This window comes from Notothenia rossii (assembly GCF_949606895.1).
Source record: "Notothenia rossii genome assembly, chromosome: 10".
In the NCBI taxonomy this organism is placed as follows: Eukaryota; Metazoa; Chordata; class Actinopteri; order Perciformes; family Nototheniidae; genus Notothenia; species Notothenia rossii.
This window is the reverse complement of record NC_136908.1, coordinates 21,127,324-21,148,429: the sequence shown is the minus strand read 5'-3', so window position 1 is coordinate 21,148,429 and position 21,106 is coordinate 21,127,324. Positions and strand designations below refer to the sequence as shown.

The 21,106-nt window shown below is 40.7% G+C and overlaps 1 protein-coding gene across 2 annotated transcripts in view; it reads right to left on the bottom strand.

Annotated features, from left to right (window-relative positions):
• Nucleotides 1-722: 722 nt before the first annotated feature.
• The window catches only part of kiaa0319l (KIAA0319-like), a 39,081-nt gene continuing 18,697 nt past the window's right edge, over nucleotides 723-21,106 (bottom strand). For both annotated transcript variants that reach the window (XM_079653056.1, XM_079653057.1), the window contains 11 exons: nucleotides 20,094-20,226; nucleotides 19,745-19,893; nucleotides 18,516-18,667; nucleotides 18,266-18,404; nucleotides 7,560-7,719; nucleotides 6,910-7,052; nucleotides 6,092-6,214; nucleotides 5,845-5,935; nucleotides 5,646-5,737; nucleotides 3,066-3,223; nucleotides 723-2,915 (listed from right to left, as the gene is read on the bottom strand). In XM_079653056.1, coding sequence (XP_079509182.1) covers nucleotides 2,784-2,915; nucleotides 3,066-3,223; nucleotides 5,646-5,737; nucleotides 5,845-5,935; nucleotides 6,092-6,214; nucleotides 6,910-7,052; nucleotides 7,560-7,719; nucleotides 18,266-18,404; nucleotides 18,516-18,667; nucleotides 19,745-19,893; nucleotides 20,094-20,226 — 1,472 coding nt within the window. In that variant the 3' untranslated portion in view covers nucleotides 723-2,783. The remainder of the gene's footprint in view (nucleotides 2,916-3,065; nucleotides 3,224-5,645; nucleotides 5,738-5,844; nucleotides 5,936-6,091; nucleotides 6,215-6,909; nucleotides 7,053-7,559; nucleotides 7,720-18,265; nucleotides 18,405-18,515; nucleotides 18,668-19,744; nucleotides 19,894-20,093; nucleotides 20,227-21,106) is intronic.

Here is a 21,106-nt window from a genome sequence, read left to right as displayed (position 1 = left end):
TCTCCCCAACAATTGAATAATCTATGCATTATCAATTAACAAAAGTAAGTGAAAAATAAGTTAAAAAAAGAAAAGTAGCAACTTATTACATTTTGAAGATCACAATCAATAGATGTTGATTTATAGGATTATTTTTGTCCTTTGACTAATTGATTCACCCCACCAATTGTTACAGCCCTATTTTATTAATTTAATTTGATGTAAACAAAAAAAGAATGAGATTACATCTATATCTATATAGTGAAAAACATTTACAAATTGTCTTGCATGTTAATGTAGGTAAACATTCTTTCACCATACATTGATATGGAATCATCTCGTAAATAATGGAGCTGGAAACTTAAACCACAGAGGCCTCATACAAATCAGAGAGAGAACAAGCTATGAGGGAGATATGTGAATGCAATGATGGGTTATATCACTCTGGTGGGTTAAAGATAGGGGTGTTAAATTGTATGGTAAATTACATCCTATATGAAATACTATATTAAAAATGTTACAATGCAAGAAGGATACATTTGCCATGATAATGAGATATGCACAATAGCAAATAAATCCTCATTCTGAAGTCAGAGGCTGGGGACAAGTCCTAATTTGCAAGTTGCTTGTGTGCATTCCTGTAGTGGAAACTAAGTACGAAGAGGAAATAGAATGAATTTAGGAGAACCCTTTGTGCCAGAGGCTTTCATCAGACGTGTTTGTCAAAGAATAAAGCACAAACATTTCCTTTTTAAAAGTCAAGAACAAACTGAAACATTTTATTTTAATGTACAGATTATCCAGTTGCATCAGATGTGGTCACAAATGTAAAGAAGGGGGTAAATCCTTCACTAAAAGCAAACTAAAATATCTTAAATTAAACTCCCTTCATTTTAGTTTCTCCCAGTTTTCTTTGTCTGCCTTCATAGTGGACTCTGTCAGAGTCAAGGTCAATTCATTAACTTCTATAAATCCCAAAAGTGACTAGCACATGTTGTGTGAGAGAAACGAGAGCGAATCAATGTCAAATCTTGGGGATGTATCCAAAAGCCATTTCTTATTATGTGCAAAAACACAGGAAGATGTATATTACATTATAATGTTGAAAGATTTCACATTGTTGGTACTTGAGTACAGCATAATTTGTTTGCCTCACAGAAATTACTAAAGGAAGGCCTGATAAATTCAGTATATCAAATAGACATTTTACGCAAATACATTTAAATGATTGCATATTTCACATTGACTACTGAATTTGAACTGAAGCAAAATGTACTCCTTTAACATTCAACAAAAAAGTGACTCAATTTCTGGACTTTTCACATGCAAGGGAAGAGTCATTTGGTTCAAGCCTTCACATAAAATAGATCCACAGAAAAATATATGCATAGATCTTCTGTGTTCTAACAGCCTTCCTGTTGTATTTTTACCAAAAGACAAACATCCTGCTCATTTTATTTGTAGGAAGACTTTTTTTTTTTAACAGTTCAGGTCATTCTGGAAACATAACTCACTTACATCCAAATAAAATGTCATTTGTTGTTTGTTTTAAGGTCACGGTTCTGCCATTCAGATCTTCTTATTTGTTTTGAGTTATTTTAATGATCCCCACATTTAATTTCATGAATATTTGCCAAAAGAAAAGCAAGGATAAATTTGTCATCACATTTGGGGGCCAAAAAAAGATTGCACAGAAACTGTAAAATTACCCTAAAGGATCAAAAAAGGTTAAAGTCTTACTTTGTAATACATTGAGCTGACACCATCCTTTTCATTTCAAGCCTACAGGTGTGTTACGAACCTGAGCTTTTCCAACTTTAACCATCACAAATCTCCCTTTTCAACCAAGAGAAAACATTAGGTTAAAGGTGACAGACATGAAATCAAAGTGCATCGACATCTAATCACAGCCTGAAGGTTGTTAGTAGAAAAACAAAAAAAGAACTCAGTGGTTTTCATGGTTCAAGCAGTCGTTACATTAATGAATGTCGAGGTGAGAAACGAAGCAGTCCCATTAGTTGTGTTGTGAACTTCTCCTCGTTATCGTCTCCGTTGAGACCGAACTCACTAACGTCGTGTAATCCAGTGTGTGTCCAAGAGCCTTCATCAGCAGAGAAACCTTCAGAATAAAAGCATGATGATGTTTTGTTTTTTAAAGAATCTGGTCACCAATGCTTGCAACATTGTAAATATTCCTTCCACGGGTTAATAACAGAAATAAAAACGTTCACTTGGCTCTAAAGAAACATTGTTTGACACAGCAGCCACCCATACAAACATGCAGGCGATCATTCCAGTATCAAATTGTACCAGAACTGCAGTCAATCTTCATGCACATTTGTTTTTTTAAATGGAGCAGCATCCATTGCTTTTGTCTGCTCTTGTTTTGGTTGTGTTTTTCCTTCAAAGGGCTCACCATGTAGCCCATTAACAAAAATGTTCAGAGCAGAGTTCACCATTGGTTTTTAACATGGCAGTTTGGTAGCATCAGGTTGACCTGGAACAGTGTGAAAACGACCTCTTTGTGTGCGTACATGCGTGTCTACACGAGGCAAGGTGTGAGCGTGTCAAGTGGCTGGTTCTCGTGGCATTGAAGCTTTTTTTAATCCAAAAAGTCATGTGTCACTCAGGCATCTTTGCGTGCCTTTAGTAAGATGGATTACAGTACATTCTTCATGTCTCTGTGTTCAATAAAAGGAATCTGTGTTATATTTTTACACGATTCAAAACACAGTGCTCGACCCTTTTTCTCAGCGAAAGGGCAGCACTCCTCCGTAGTGGCTCAGTGTGGGAGCAGGGAAGTGTCAGTACAGTGGTGATTTTGTTTCTGTGACAGTGGGATAACATGTTTCCAGCATGTTCGTCTTCTCGTTCCCTTCCTTTATCGACGTATCAATCAGTTTCTCTTCGTGGATGAGAGGTACAAGGTTTCTGTGCTGAAGATCAACAAAAGAGAGACAGGAAGAGTGAGGAACAGAGGGAGTGTCAGCTGGAGGAGGTGTTTGTGTGTTTGTGTGTGTGAGGCCAGCAGCGAGCCCCCTCCTCTCTTGCTATAGCCGCTCATCCCTTTGCTTTTTGCCCCTTACCGGCCCCTGTCCGTTCCTCAGGGAGCCGTTCTGGGGCCTCAGGAGATGCCCGCGCTCCTGCTCCGTCCACGGCCCGCCCTGCCCTTCATCACTGTCCAGGTCAGAGTCTGAGTGCATGAGGGCGGAGGAGGTGGGAGCGGGCACCGGCTTCATGCGGGCTGGTGGGAGGCAGAGGTGGACAGAAATAAATAGGATGTTAAAATGATGCGTTGTCAAAAATGAACTAAGCAAATAATTTTGTTCTTGATTAAACAGGTAGTTTCATAGATAGAAATATTTGATCTAATGCACAATCCGGGGGGGAAAATCTGATATTGAGAAGAAATCCAATACATTTCAAATGTTTACATTAGAGTAGTTAATGAGTGTAACCTCACCCCCAGGTCTCAGCCTTTGAGGCAGTAATTACTCAGTTAGGGTTCTGTTTAGAAGGCAATAGAGTTCATTTATTAGGGGTGCACCGAATGGGAAATTCTTGGCCGAAACCGATACCGAAAATAGGAAACAGTTGGCCGAAAACCGAATGCCGAAAGGCCGAAAATGATTAATAGAAATATATATAATGTATACATTTTTTACCAATGTTGTTCAGCTTCCTGATTATGGAAAAAGACATGACTATGGCAAAACTTAACTTAAATAATAATCACTAGTATGGGTCCATAAAACATTTATTCAGCACTTTTGAATGCATACAGTACATTAATTCCAAGTCAAGTCCATTTTCTTTTCTCTGTAGGATAACTACAACAAAGTGCATTCAGAACAAAGCCAAGGTGCTTTAAAACTGCATAAACATCTAGGCCAGTAGGCCTACAACAAAATAGTGTAAATAAAGACTGTAACAGCCAGGCCTTCAACAACAACAAATGCACCTAGTGCATGCATACAAATGTGCAAAATGGATAAATCCACATGAATGTAACTACCGTAATTTTCGGACTATAAGCCGCGCCTTTTTCCCTATTTTTCGACGCTGCGGTTTATATAACGGTGCGGCTAATCTATGGATTTTTACAGCTAACGGCCAACACTTTTAACTCTATGGGCTCTATGGCCGGTCCGCGGACCCCCACCTTTAAGCGGCGGGTTCCAGCAGGAAAAGCTGGAGGCCGGAAAAGAGTGAGACAGGTAGCGCGCAAAAGCAAAAGTGGAACCGAGAGTGGTATGCCGCTGCTGCGGCTTATATTCAGGTGCGGCTTATAGTCCGAAAATTACGGTATTTACAAATGAAATTACAATTGAATTTCAAGAATCTGTAAATAAGGCTGTCTGTCCTCATAAGCAAAGTAGTACACATTGTATAAAGATACATAAAGTGAAAACTGGATACAAAATCCACAATCAATTACAAATTAAATGACAATTTCAAGAATCTGCAAATAAGGTGGTCTGTCCTCATGAGCAATGTCAACAACATTGTATCATTTAGATAACGAAAGTACAATATATTGAACACTGTGCTGCTGTCATTTCCCCCTCATGATAACCTGAGATGGTGAATTATAACTCACAATGAAAATTGTTCAGGAAAGTGGGTATAGAGTAGACATGTAGAACTAGATAAGCTTATGATAAACCAGCCTTGTCTACTTATTAAGGAAAAGTGGGAGGTTCTTTTTAATGAACAGTAGCTTCTCTGCTTTATCAGCCATAAGTCTGTTCCTCTTCTCATCAAGCACATGAGAGGCAGCGCTGAACAGTCTCTCGCTGTCAGTGCTTGTGATTTGATCTTACTCCGCATATTTGTCCGGGTGTTTTGATTTCAAGTGGAGGAGTAATCCCGAAGTGGTGAAAGTCTTTGCAGTTACACCCCCTCGAGAAATGTCAGCTGAACACGTTTTACAAATCGCAATCTGCGCCTCTTTCTCTGATATTTTTAAATATCTCCAAGCGGCAAACATGTTGGCTGTGAGCCAGCCGCGAGCATGGTCGCGCGCCGTGCTTGTCGCCGCGTTTTGATTACGTCATCACAACAACACGTTAGCTTACCAACGTAACCCTCTTCTCTGACATTCGGTGATATTTGTCGGTGCTAAAACCCTTTCGGCCGAAAGCCGAAAGAGCCTTTTTAACAATTTTCGGCCGATAATTTTTGGCAGCCGAATATTCGGTGCATCCCTATCATTTATTATACATTTCATGACATAGCTAAGTCCTATCCCTATCCGGTCAAATGTATGTGAGCATTTGCTTTGCATAGTTCAGGGCTGATCTAAAACAGTAGATGGTTTGATGAGGCATTTACAACCCATGAAAAGAAAGAAATGTCATTATTAACATCAGCATTGATGGGTATCATCATAGAAAAGTCATATCATTTTGTTTACAGTTCAAACAACTTGTTTACCTTCGCAGTACCCTATTCAAAATGCAAGTATAATATTTTATTTTTGAATATAAATGCAGCCTAAACATCCATAAAACTAAAAGTAAAATTACTGGCAGTGTGAGCATTAGATTGTGCGTCTTTACAATTGTTTTAGACTTTACCTGGGATTTGCAGGTAAAAACATGAAACAGTGGAAAAGACACTTCACTTCAGTAGAGGTGGTGATGGTGAAAATGTGTATATCTTACCGGCTCTAGGTGGATGTAGCTCCAGACTGTCTTGCTCATCAGCTTCTAGCATTTTATATTTGCTTTTGCTTCTGCGGACTTTGCTTTTACGCCTTTGAGGAGAAGAACAAACGACAACGACAGTTTAACAGAGATGATGCATCTACAGTACTGTGTTAGTAATCGTATAAATAATTTATATTTTAGAAATTGTGCTCACCTGTTGCAGCAACACACCATTCCCCAGATAAGTGTTGCTATAGCAACCACAATCATAAATGACGCTATCGTCACATAGAGTACGCTCCACTCTGAAAACAATTTTTTTTTAGTGAAGACACAAAAATAAAGTATGATATTTCTATGTAATGAACATCAATATTCAAGAAGAGTATAGCCAAATGAGCTTCTGCCATATTACATCTTATGCACTTAAATATTCTATTAAGATTTTTAACTCATCTCACCACAATTGCTCTCTGCATCTCCGAGCTGAGCTCTGACAAAGTTCTCCATCCAGAAAGGCTGGCAGACACAGCTCCGTGTGTACGAGTCACACTCGCCGTGACTCGAGCAGTTCAGCTGGCAGACTGAGGACAGAGAGAGAAAGAGTGTATGTTCAATGAGAGACTAGGGCTTTAATAACCCATAGTGGTAAATAAACCAAACAGATAACCAAGGAGCAACAACATAGCATTTAAATATCAAAGAGCATAAACAATAACTAGTTGCTTTTAGTAAGATAACGTACAACTTTCAGTCAAGATGGAAACAAAATGAACATGTAGAGACAAGTCAAAAATCTGGGAGATTTGACCTCTGAGTCCTATGTATTACCGTCATTATCTGAAAAGTATCTGAGCTGAGGAAACAGGGGTCAAAGATCAAAGCAGCCTGGTCCTATGACCGGCCTATGGTGTCTCAAGAGTTTGCTCATTAAGCAAAAAAATCATGCGACAAAGTGTTCAAATACATTTTGAAAGGACGCATTGTAGATGATTCTATCTGCAAATCCTGTGTAAAACTGCTTGTCAACTAATATTGTTGTTGTTTGTTGTTGTTTTAGGAACCTGTGACCGAGGTTTTTCATTGCAAAACTACACTAGCTGTGTGAATGACATTCAAACCTTTGAACCTTTTAATATACTGTATATTATTTCATAGCTTAGCCTTAAATTAATATCCAGCAAAAGTACCACCTGCTTCAAATGAACAATATCTGTCTCTTTACTCCATGGCCTTTGTTGTGTGTATCTATTACAAACTATATTTATTGGGTACTCACTAACTGTATCCACTCGTCGGGCCTTGTAGATGAGAAAGTCATTTTTCTGTTTGCGCAGTTTGTTGCGCAGGCTGAAAGCAACGCTGTGGCCGGACAGAGGAGGGCGCCCTGGACCGCCCGACACCAGGAAGACCAAACGAGTGCTGAGGAGGCAGGAAGAGGAAGAAATCAAATCTTAGTTATAAAGTAATGACCACTAATCGAGCCAAACCAAGACAATCCAGCCTTTTTCATGGTTATGTGTTTTGAAAATGTTGTGAACTTAAACTGAAAATTATATTCAGACATACAACAGATGTCAGAAAATAAAGGCTTTTCAGACCAGATATAAAACTTAAAAATACTCTTTTTGAATGTTTACTACCAGGACTCCATTTGCCCTTGTGTATAAGTGACTAATGAAGACAAACATTTAAGGAATTGGCCTAGCATTAAGGGAAAAAGCTTAACCCAACAGTCGTTTAACCGGTTGCAAAGTACAGTAAACCTTCTGTTCTAATGGAATCCTGCTTACATTTTTTGCAGCCAAAATGCTGAGATTGTTGTTATGAGTGCCTGAAACCATTATGGAGAGGATCGTTCATGGAAAAACATGGTCCAGGTTATACCCTTTTCCCTTAAGTTAACCTTAATGGTGCAGTAGGACTCACCTGTGCTCATTAAACGCACTGATGTCTCGCACAGTGATGTCACTGTCGAGCACGCCCAGTAAAACTCCGACCTGGCGCAGCAGCATGTCGCGCTGACGGTGGGAGACCTGCGACACAGAGACTTCCAGCACCAGCTCCACCAGGTCCCGCTCCCAAATGTCTGGTGAGAGAAACACAAGGTGAGAATACAGACTTTAACACAGTAGAAATACAGACAGGGGGGGAGGATGATGCAGAGGACTGTAGTGGGAGAGAACAGGGAAAAAAGGAGACAAACATGGGACTGATTGCAGGAACCATCTGACACTTTGCAATCTGGGAAACAGGCCAGAGCACCAAGAGAGGGATTAGTATCAGTGTGTGTCTGTGCTCCATATGCTGCACAGTGACCTGCTCCACCTGCTGCTGTTAGTTGTTGAGTGTCCTATTGTGAGAATAACATTTGCAAGCACTTGTTTGATGGCAAAAAAACAAAATGCAAATACATCCCAACAGGAATTTTTCAGATAAAATACTGTAATTAACTTTATAGGTCTCCTATTATACTGTTTTTCATCAATATATTATAGGTCTCAGATATATACAAAACATGGCTCTGAAGTGTTTGGCTCCAAATACCAAACAGATCATTGTAGCATCTGTTGAGATCTCCATATTAGGTTGAATACTTAAAGCGAAAGTTAATTATAATCAAATATACTCAAATATATTCTTGTATAACCCAAAATGAAAATGAATTATATTTTATGTTTTTCTATAATCACAGTATATTCAAAACACAAGGGGTTGGTTGAGTTGAGAATCCTGTTATGGGTGTGACTGATAAGAGAGGTGAGACAGTAGGCTTGTTTGAGATGAGCGAGACCGACGCAGACCTGCGCAATTGTGATCGCCGTCTTGCTCGTGCGTTGCATGATGGTTAGTCATTTTGTCCGACTTGCTCTGGAGGCTCGCCTACATGAGACGTTGAAATCTCGCGGGACAAAGATGCCCGCAGACTTGAAAGCGAGGCGGCGCAGTTTCTCTCCATGGGCTGCGGAAGCTAAATGCTTGGTGGGAAACGACTCGCTGGTATCTCGAGCTGAGCGCTCATTGGTGGTTTTTACCCCGTGCTGGTGATGAAACTCTCCAATTGGCTCGGTAAAAGTTTGTTGTTGTTTTGTGTCAGTTTTACGTTGCCACTTCCATTCATATTTTTCATCATTGTTCCACAATGTTATCAATGTTATCATCATGAAATTAATATCTATATGTTATACTATACTTGCACTGCTTACCGTTTTCATAATTTATATATCTTAGCATATTCATACACACTGTTCATACTGCTCACAGGCTGCTGTGTATATCTAGTGTATTCATACCTCTCACTGTTTATTCATCATTCAATTCATTCTATATTTTATTCTGTAGATTGGGTACATTACTTTTCACTTTACTGCTTGTTGCACTCCTGGTTAGAAGCTAAACTGTGTTTCGTTGTCTCAGTACCTGTAATCTGTGCAATAACAAACAAGTTGAATCTAATCTTGAGCAGGAGCAAATGTATTTACTTAGTACATATCTGACATTAACCATTAAACACATTAGTGCATTCTTTAGAAGAGAGAAACTTGCTCTGTCGTAGGCCTACTGGGTCAGGCTACAAGGAAGTGGAGAGGAAAATATCACAAACAGAATACTACAGGATTGCTGGGAATACACAAAGTTCCAGGGGCGTGGGTTTGGCTGGACAAGTAAGGAGAAAACGAGGGCATATGGAGTGGAGACCATAACATTCGCCAAAGCAAGCCCATTTAGCAGTGTTCCCCCATGGCTTTCCCCAGAAGCTAACATAGATGTGAGTATCATAGAAAGGAAAAAAGAGTGGCAAATAAATGAAGTGGGAATTAAAACAAGTATGTACCTGAACAAAAACTATTACAATTACCACAAAATGTATACAGATGGATCTAAGAAGCAAGAATGCGTGGGGATAGGTGTGTATATACCAGAATTCAAAATATCAATCTCAAAACGAGTGTCACATAAATGTTCAGTTTATACAGCAGAAATACTAGCAGCAATTATTGGGCTACAATAGGTTGAAGAGATCAGACCTGATAGTGAGTCTGTGCATATCACCACCCTATCTGCTTTGGAAAGCATACAATCGACAATAACTGTTAGAGAAGATGTAATCATTGAAATTAACCATTGCTTACTGAGACTTCAGAGAAGGGGAATAGATGTGCAGTTATGCTGGGTGCCTGCACATGAGTATTTGAGTGAAACAGGATTGAGTAGAAGAATTTAAAACAATGGAAATACAGTGGTATAATTCCACAAGTGGTGATAGGACGATACCGTGATACACAATCTTGTACAGTAGGTGGCGGTGTGTGCACCTTACATTCGTTTGCAATCCACCAAAAACCGAGAGAAGAGGAAGAAGAGGAAGAGGAAGAGGAGGAAGAAGAAGAAGAAGAAGAAGAATCGGCTATTCTCGTCTACTTTCGAGGCGAGCCGCAGCTCATCTAAAACAAGCCTAGTTTCTTCTTTTAAGCCTCCTAAGGCCCGGATACACCAAGCCAATTTTGGCCGTCGGTGGGCGTCAACACCATGGATGTATTGAGTGGCGAAGTCCCGCCCATCTACTTCCGCCCCATGGGACCTTATTTCTGAAAAATTATGTATTGAAGTCAATGGGGAGAGAAAGATTATCTTTCGATCCCGTTTGAATTGTGCCACGAGTTACACATATGATGTTTGTCAATCTTAAAAAATAATTTCCATGTCAAAAGTCACAGTTTGTCTTAAAACTGTTGAAATATAAGACTATGAAAAATACGCAACTAGAAAGACTACAAATCCCAGAGTCGCGTAAGTGAATTTAGCTAGCTGACATTAACGTTAAACATTACACTCGTGTTACTCACCGAAACCTTGTAAAGCCGGTCCCGCATGCTGGAACCGACTAACTCCCCTTTTGTGTATGTACAGTTCTCAACATGGCCAGACTTGAAGTGATTTTCACCTCTTTTAATACTTTTCGCTTCATTCTGAAAGAAAGAGGTGAAATGTTCTAACTTGACGGCCATCTTGGTGTTGGTGACATATGCAAGACCAGAGTTTTAGTTCATTGAGCTCTTCATACAAAAAAATGTGTTACTTCACAGTTTTACAGAACATTTTTTTTTTTTTGACTTGCAAAAATTATCTCTTAAATTGACAAACATCATATGTGTAATTCGTGGCACAATTCAAAGGTCCCCCGGGGGACCTCCAGGGGACCTTATTTCGGAAAAATTATGTATTGAAGTCAATGGAGAGAGAAAGATTATCTTTTGATCCCGTTTGAATTGTGCGGCGAATTACACATATGATGTTTGTCAATTTAAAAGATAATTTTGCAAGTCAAAAAAAAAAATGTGTCGTAAAACTGTGAAGTAACACATTCTTTTGTGTGAAACGCTCAATGAACTACATCTCTGGTCTCTCTCGCACAACAACACACGTCACCAAGATTTCCGTCACTTCTGTCCAAAAAAGGGATAGACTACCCTCACTATCACCACAAGGAAACACGTCCAGAAGAATGTCCTGCAAAGCTGCCTGCCTGCCTGCGATTCTCTCTGAACTGCCTGATCTTTTTAACGTTTAATGTCAACCATTTGTGCAGATAGCATGAAGTAGAAAAGATCACCGACGCTAATGTAGCGTTAGCATATCTCACACCGGTGTGACAGTACTCTTCAAAGGGTTCACTAAATATGAAATACTACTCGTACTGTTTAACATTTTGGAATACTTAATGTTAAGGCTAATAAAAATGACAAGGCTAAGGCTGTAATGCTAACTAACGTGCTTGCTACTAGCTAGGTAGCTAACTTGATCCAGCCACTCCTGGTCCTTTCATCAGACGGGAAGCGAAAGAACGAGCAAGACCCATTGCTGGTATGATAACAATCTGGTACTAAGCACACAGCTAAGATAAGATAACTTTAACAAGATGCCTATCTCTTATTTAGTGGAGGAAAATCAATAAAGTTATAAAGCTAGACATCAGTTATGACATCACTTACGCGACTCTGGGATTTGTAGTCTTTCTAGTTGCGTATTTTTCATAGTTTTATATTTCAACAGTTTTACGACAAACTGTAACTTTTTTGACATGGAAATGATTTTTTAATTTTGACAAACATCATATGTCTAATTCATGGCACAATTCAAACGGGATGGAAAGATACGTTTTCTCTCTTCATTGACTACATAACTTTTCCGAAATAAGGTCCCATGGAACGGAAGTTGATGGGTGTGACTTTGCCACTATAAGAAGAACTGGATACAGCGTGGGAGGCGGGGTCTCGTTCTTTCCTATGAGAGCTGCTCATTGGCGCATGAGGACAAAATGGTCCAACTTTTGCGAGAGCGAAACGTCACAGATTAGTATGTGCGCTCACAGAGCATCCGCCCCTTAAGGCCTGCCCCCCGAACTCCCACTCTCAGATGCGCGTTCATAATGCAAGGAAAATAACTCTCAGAATAAAGTTATTAGCACATTTTACAACTTGAAGACCAAATGTTTTTAATAAGGGCTATACAAATGTTCATACTGGGTAGTTTATTTAGTTTAAAAGAAATTATCCAACGATTTACAGACGTCTCTTTCCCAATGTGATTCAATGGGAAAAAGTGTTTCCGGGCCCAGCAACCCATATGGAAATGTAGTACTTTCGTTTGGACACTACCCAATCTGCAGTGCGCATGTGCGAGATGGTCTGCCATATTGGACAACTCCGTACGGTAACCCAACTAGGACACTTGACACAGTAGCGTTTGGCAAAGCACACAAAGAAAGCTAAAACAAACCAGAGAGATGAGTTATTGTTATTACAACGTGATTTCACTATTATTTAACAACTCTTTTTATTATACAGCTATCATACTGAATAAATATTTACTGTGAATGTATGCAAAAATGTATGGCATATAGCCAGGGGTTAAGTTGGGATTTGATATGTGGGGGGGCTCTGTGTGGAGGTGCGAGAGTGAGGCGTAGGTCGAGGATCTCATTATTTGGCCTGATTGAACTGTGGCCCTAAGCCTAAAGCGTGCTAAAAGAACCATCCTTCGGGCAGCAGAGCGGAAATGGTGGAAATCCAAACACCATGACGACCTCCTAACCTATCAGGCTCTCCTCTCCTCTTTCTCTATTTCCATCTCTCAGGCAAAAAGCACTTTCTTTCAAGATAAGATCCAATCTTCCTATTCCAATCCCAAAAAACTATTTTCCATCTTCTCCACCCTCTTGGACCCCCCCAAAGCCCCTTCCCCCTCCTCCCTTCTCCCTTCTGTCAAGAGACTTTGTTAACCACTTTGAAAAAAAGGTTGATGATATTCGCTCTTCTTTTTCTGACTCACCTTTACTCACCGCTGGGTCACCAGACCCACCTTTCACCCACACACTGACCTCCTTCTCCCCTCTCTCTCCAAGTGAGGTTCTTACCCTCATTACCTCTGCCCGTCCTACCACCATTTCTCTGGACCCTATCCCCTCAAACCTCCTTCAAACTATCGCTCCTGGTATTCTACCGTTTCTCACCCATTTCATCAACACTTCTCTAACTTCTGGTCACTTTCCAAAAAGTCTCAAGGAGGAAAGAGTAAACCCTCTCCTAACGAAACCCACTCTCAACCCATCTGATGTTATAAACTACAGGCCTGTCTCTCTCCTCCCGTTCCTGTCTAAAATACTTGAACGCGCTGTCTTTAAACAACTCTCCTGTTATCTCCATCAGAACAACCTTCTGGATCCGCACCAGTCTGGTTTCAAGGCAGGTCACTCAACAGAAACTGCCCTCCTTGCTGTCACTGAGGAACTGCACACGGCTAAAGCAGCCTCCCTCTCCTCCGTCATCATCGTTCTGGACCTCTCTGCTGCATTCGACACGGTGAATCATCAGATCCTCCTTCGCACTCTCAAACAACTTGGAGTTTCAGGCTCTGCACTTTCCCTCCTCACCTCATACCTCAAAGGCCGCACCTACAGGGTAACTTGGAGAGGGTCCGAGTCCGACCCTTATCAATTAACAACTACACGCTAATTCTGTCCTTTCCCCGCTCAGAGACCCAGGTCGTCGCACGCATCTCTGCTTGTCTAGCTGACATCTCTCAGTGGATGTCTGATCATCACCTCAAGCTCAACCTTGACAAGACTGAACTAATTTTCCTTCCGGGAAAAGATTGTCCCACTCTTGACCTAACAATCAACATCGGCACCTCTGTTGTTTCCCCGACTCAGACTGCAAGGAATCTAGGTGTGACCCTAGATAACAAACTGTCCTTCATTGCAAATATAGCTGCTACAACCCGCTGCTGCAGATACTGGAGAATACGTCCCCTCCTGACCCAGAAAGCGACGCAGGTTCTGGTCCAGGCTTTCGTCATCTCACGCCTAGACTACTGCAACTCCCTCCTGGCTGGTCTACCTGCATGTGCCATCCGACCTCTGCAGCTCATCCAGAATGCAGCGGCTCGTCTGGTCTTCAACCTTCCAACATTTTCCCACACCACGCCGCTCCTCCGCTCCCTTCACTGGCTTCCAGTAACTGCTAGAATCCACTTCAAGACACTGGTACTTGCGTACCATGCTGCGAATGGATCTGGCCCTTCCTACATCCAGGACATGGTTAAACCGTACACCCCAGCACGTGCACTCCGCTCTGCATCAGCCAAACAGCTCGCTGCACCCGCACTGCGAGGGGGACCCAAGTTCCCATCAGCAAAAACACGTGGGTTTGCTATCCTGGCTCCAAAATGGTGGAATGAGCTCCCCATTGAAATCAGGACAGCAGAAAGCTTACACATCTTCCGGCGCAGACTGAAAACTCATCTCTTTCGACTCCACTTCGAGCGATAAAATTACTAACAAAGCACTTATATACTAATAAAGGACTGGCTTATCTAAAGCCAGTTGAGTAGTACTTGAAATGTTTTAGCTCTATGAAACCTGATGTACTTATATGATTCTGTTTTCTTCAAGGTTGTACTTTGTTGGTCGAACGCACTTATTGTAAGTCGCTTTGGATAAAAGCGTCAGCTAAATGCAATGTAATGTAATGCAATGTAATGTAAAGCAACTGCTCCATTATCTGTATCAAATGCACACATTGATGCCACCAAATGTCACAATAAAAATAGAAAGTACTACAAATAAACTGGAATTCATTTACATCTTAAATTATTAATATATATACACAAAAAAAGGTTTACAAATATCCAACCTTCAAATTGCTTTTTTAAATCAACACTGCTCTGCACACTTGCTAAAGAACATTTGTGTGGAAATCTCAATTCATTTGTAGGGCTGCGTGAGTATGGCCAAAAGTATGGGAGTAAATCTCACTGTAAACTATTTAGTCATCACCAAATTCTGTGTTATTATGACCGATTATAACTCCGCTTTATGCAGACATACATTTAGCATGGTGTACAGGGCCGGTTTTTGTCATAGGCGACATAGACGGTCGCCTAGGGCGCCAGATCTGGGGGGCGCTGCGCTGGAAGCTCTGGGAGGGAAAAAATATGTTTTACTGTTTGCGTTCATCCTAATTTTCAGCCTTGATGTAACAACATTCATAATTAAGTAAATGTAACACCCTTTTCACCCCGGTTACACTTTTAATTTGCCCTGTACGATGGGCACTGTAAGTGATGAAAGTGGGGGGTGTTGGCTTATCGGGCGTCCGCAGCTCACAGCTAAAGTGGGCGTGGGAGCGAGCAAGAGAGATAAATGCAATTTATGTAAACAAATATTTCCAAGGCACTCCTTTATAATTATTGAGATAAACAGGTTTGAAATCATTTCAATGTATACTATAGGACAGTAAACCAAAAATATCGTTTAAAACTGGAGATACAAAAATATGCATAAATAAATGTTCACTAGGTAAAATAAGATATGAATGAACAACAAAAATCAAATAAGTTATATTTATTTGTTATTGGCTGTGGTCGGTTATTGGTTATGTTCACATACTTATTTGATTATTAAAATGTAAACCGATCTTTTTCATATGGGTGTTTAGAGTTGTACCCCCTAAATCTAGTCTCTAGTAATGTGTGCTTAAAGTGCACCAGATTGAAGCATTTTACTTTACATTTTCAAACATTTCTTCCCGGGGGGGCATAACCCCGGACCCCCCTAGAGGATGTGACGTCCACACCCCAATTAAAACATGTTCATACAATACTGAATACATTTGAAGCCTTTTTGATGTATATTACCTATGTCAATAAGTTTCTGTTTTTGTAGAGTATTGGTCTTTTGTAGAGATTTTTCATTTATTCTTTATATATTCTATTGTGTATTCCTGGGAGGGAAAAAAACATTTTTGACTGTTTGCGCTCATCCTAATTTTCGACCTAGATGTAACAACATTCATAATTAAGTAAATGTAACACCATTTTCACCCCGGTTACACTTTTCATTTGCCCTGTACGATGGGCGGGCGCTGTAAGGGATGAAAGTGGGGGGTGTTGGCTTATCAGGCGTCCGCAGATCACAACCAAAGTGGGTGTGGGATCGAGCGAGAGAGATAAATGCAATTTATGTAAACAAATATTTCCAAGGCACTCCTTTATAATTATTGGGATAAACAGGTTTGAAATCATTTCAATGTATACTATAGGAAAGTAACCCAAAAATATCGTTTAAAACTGGAGAGATACAAAAATAAACGTTAACTAGGTAAAATAAGATAGAATGAACAACAAAAATCAAATAAGTTACATTTATTTGTTATTGGCTATGGTATGTTATCGGTTATGTTCACATATTTGGTTATTAAAATGTAAACCGATCTTTTTCATATGGGTGTTTAGAGTTGTACCCCCTAGATCTAGTCTCTAGTAATGTGTGCTTAAAGTGCACCACATTGAAGCATTTTATTCTACATTTTCAAACATTTCTTCCCGGGGGGGCATACCCCCGGACCCCCCTAGAGGATGTGACGTCCACACCCCAGCAAAAAATCTCTCCTAGGGCAGCAAATTGGTTAGAACCGGGCTCCGTCACACACACACACACACACACACACACACACACACACACACACACACACACACACACACACACACACACACACACACACACACACACACACACACACACACACACACACACACACACACACACACACACACACACACACACACACACACACACACACACACACACACACACACACACACACACACACACACACACACACACACACACACACACACACACACACACACACCTTTGGAGTCAGAAATGCACATCTGCCACACTCAGACTTAGGTAGGGCAACATCTCATTACTGATATCAAAAATCCTTAAATCGCGGGATCGCTTAAACAGATTTAGCGGGTCGTCTGAATTGAAACAGCAGTTAATTGAACCTGGTTCTTTAGGAGTTAGTAGAGGTGAGATTTTGCTGACGTTGGTGGATCTGAGCCAAGCAGTAAACTTACATGGACTCAATAGCTTTTGTTAGGTCAATTAGTAGGTCTGAGTAATTCGCCGGAATAAATTAACAGCCCTCCCGACTCCGGCACATCCCATAAACCCCCTCTGTTTCAGCACTATTTCAAAAGTGCTGATTCTCTGTCTGTTAATAAGGAGCCCCTCCCCACGCCCCTCTGATACCCTTTCACACCAAGGCTTTTCCCGTTCTAGCTCCGTGCTAGAGCTTTTCTGGTTCAGAACCGCTCTGTTCACACCGCTCAGACCCCGACTGGTGCTGCGTCATTGCGTCGTCGTTTGAGTCATGACGTAACCATTTGCGTGCCTGCTTCATAAAGCCAAACCGCGCGGAAATCCCTTACATCGACAACAAAAACAATGGCAGATTGTATTGAAGCGCAACTCGTTTTGGTTTTGCTCCGTCTAAACTAAATGGAACAAATGGGACGACTTTACTACCAACTTTACAGTCGTTACATGCTACATTCAAGACTTCTTTACAACCATCATCATCAACGACGATTCGGTAGGAGAAAGAAGGTAAATATACGTCCTATTCGATGGCGTTATAGCTAGCTGTTGTTAGCCTCTGCATGCGCCAAGCTCAAAATACCCAGCTTTGCAGCATTAATTACTATGGTATAACATTAAAAATGATGCCCCTGACCCCGCCTCCGACGTAAGCGTGACGAATGCGGCGCTTGCTTTCTAGACCGACAACTTGAAACGGACCGGATTCCGGAGCTTAGAGGCGGCTCCGCTGCGCTGTGAACAGGAAAAACCGGTGCTATTCAAGCTCCAGCTCTGAACCGGCCCTGGAACCGCGTTGGTGTGAAAGGGGTATGAGAGATATTTGGTTAAAAATAACACAACGGTGCTCTAGGAGGAGATTCAGGTGATAAGGTGGGGGGGGTTACCTTGGTTGGTGATTAGCTAATGGTTACACAAGCCAAAAAATCGTTATGACATCATAAAGTGGCCAGAATCTGATCAGCTCATTTTTATATAGATGGATCAGGACAAAAAGAGAGATAATCTTTTTTCCTGAAACTTTCAGAATCTCTTTACACATAGGGGACACATGTTTATATATACAAGACATGAAAAAGTGGATTTTGCATAATAGGTGACCTTTAAAGGAAACCGCATTTTAGCCTTCAAAGACAAAATATATAGAAAAAATAACAAAACAGGATTTTGAGTCCTTTCACTTTACCTGGTTTAACCACCAGTGTGCCGCTGTCAGTACTGGTCTGCCCCTTACTGTCAGTCACAGTCAGGGTGAATCTGTACTTCCCCTCCACCAGGTTCCCCAAAAAAAGCAATGGCTGGTGGTTAGAGTTGTTCAGTACATCCTATTGGAACACAACACAAAGAGGTGTTAACATGTTTCCCTTTGAATGTTTTTTCTTGCGTTCTTTTTTTCTTGTAAAGTGGATTCTTTTCAGTTTTGCGAACTACATTACCCCAGCTGCAGGGCTGCTATCGTCTCTGGTCCACAGGTAGCTGACTCCACCCTTGTCGTCAGTGGAGTGGGATCCATCCAGAGAGGCGGTCCTGGCAGGCAGAGCGATGGTTGGACTCGACCCAACGTGAGCCACTGGAGGCTGGTCCAGTTCTGGAGGAAAATACACATGATCATTCACTGAGGTGGCTGCATTCACAGAGAGTTGGGTTAGTTGTTAGAGAATTAACTCTGCCACCACAAATATCAGTTGCAATTATCAAAGTAAAAAAATGCTAGCACACCAAAACAGCAGGCGTTGCACATGTCTTTGCATCTTCCAAGTTTAATACTTTGGTCATTTGTTTGGATGTGAGCTGCACAACCAAACAAAAATACTTGAGTGTACATATTGACAAGGAGAGTCTTTGACCCAAGGGAAACTAAGTCATTCTTATTCCCATAGCTTTTCAACCTTCACTTATTTTATAATATTATAATACTTTGTGGAATATTTGTATATTCATCCTATGTAGTTTGGTACAGAATATTGAAGGATGTATATTATGTGTGTGTACAGGAAATGCTTATGTGCATATACTGTGTTTGTAACTATGTATGTGTAATGTGTTTACTTATCAGATATACAGTATTTCTGAAAATGTTTGTTGTGGATTTTATAAAGGAAATGGCTAAAAGAGTTAAAAAAATTAACAAACCAATTAAACAATAATGAGTTAGTATGCTCGGGCATGTATTCTTAACTCATCTTAGTCATGGTAATTCCAAAAGTAATCACCTTCTGGTGAGAAATAAAAACATTTGAAGTTAGAACAGCGCTATCGTCTTTTATAAAGAGTCAAAAGGATTGAACAGAATCCATCACTTCCAGCTTCACAACAGAACGCCTGCTACAGATATCTGACACACAGAAACACAAATAATGTATACAGAGAGACAGGTATACACATTTCTCTCCACAGAAGAGAAACCACAGGGTCAGCAACTGTAAGGTCAAAACAACAACAAGAATATGACTGGAATTTATCACACATTCTAAATCAATGACAATCTCAAACAAAAATGACAAGACCAAAACGACCTCTGCTTCAAAACAAACACAGAATGACACTTAAAATGAATTTAACAGTGGATAATTCATCTATAATCATCACCTGTCTGACTCCGACTTTAGTTATCTTATTTGCTTATGAGAGATGGAATAGTCTGCACACACTAATATCTACTAACCTTCTCTGACGATCACCGTGACGATGTCGCTGCTCTGCAGATTCCTGTCATCCGTCACGGTCAGGGTGAACTCATACGTGCCCACCTCGAGACCTGTCACCGTGGCAACAGCACTGTCTGCATTTTCGATCTTCACACCATCAGGACCCCTGGAGAATGGACAGAAACGGAAAGAGGGTAAAAGGAAACACCCTGATACTGAACAATACAAACATTCTTGTGCATTTGAATTAAACTGTATATGCAATGAAGCTTTTATCCGATTATGTTTCAATTATTAAATCAACTAGTTGTCTGCAGACAATATAAACAGCCTGCAGACATGAGGATGCGTCAGTGTTTGACTCACTTGGTTTGTTTCCAGTGGAAGGTGGCTATCTTCTGGTCGTCTCTGCTCTTACCGCCATCCAGCGTGGTTCGATCCACCGGCAGCGTCAGCTCTTTCTCCGGTCCTGCATCTGCTACTGGAGGCTTGTTGTTTTCTGGAGGATTGAGAGTGAGAGGAAACTAAAAACACATCTCCTTTGTAGAACCAGCAAGAAAGAGACACAGGAGTAAGTGGAATGATGACTGTCGAAAGTGTCTGGCTGTCGTCTGAGCATAGAAGAAAGCCATGTGAAGCATTTCTCCCACAACAAAATCAACATCCTTCAACTATCATTAAATGTAATCAATACTGTTGCATGGAAATCCTTTTAAAACTATGTAATTCTGCATATAAGGAATGTTCTCTCTTTTTTTTAAGGATTATGTTTGCCTTTCTTATAGTAAAGCTGAAGATAGACCTGACAAATTAATAGTTTGACAGCTGGACCAGTTCTTGTTAGGAAAATTAAGTGAATGTGCTTTATTCAAAAAAATGAATGAGTGAGAAGAGGACACCAACCAAGCATAAAAAACAGTACCAATCGATAAACCCCGCCCACTAAGATACAGAAAGGACGACCCGATGCCAAAGGTTTAAAGTGCATTATCAAAGAAGAGCAGTTATTTTCTGAAATACCACACTCTGACTAACACACTGCCGTTTCTTTCAGATAGTATGCCTCACATGGTTGACCTTGACTGACCCTGCAGATGGATGTGTGCTCACATAAAAGCTTCTGCTCAAACTCTACAGAGCATCTTGCAAATGTGTGTTTGCAGTCTACAATTCACACCAGGTGCTTATCAGGTTGAACGTACACATGCAGGTTAAGCAAACAGATCGTTCATACAGCAGCTTAGGTAATGACAAGAGCTTCACACATTATGTAGGCAGAGTATAAACACAGCTACATGATATACTGGTGCTCGGTATGCACCTCACACTTCAGGTGTATGTTTTATATAAACTGTGGAAAAATGTGAGGGCAAACAAAG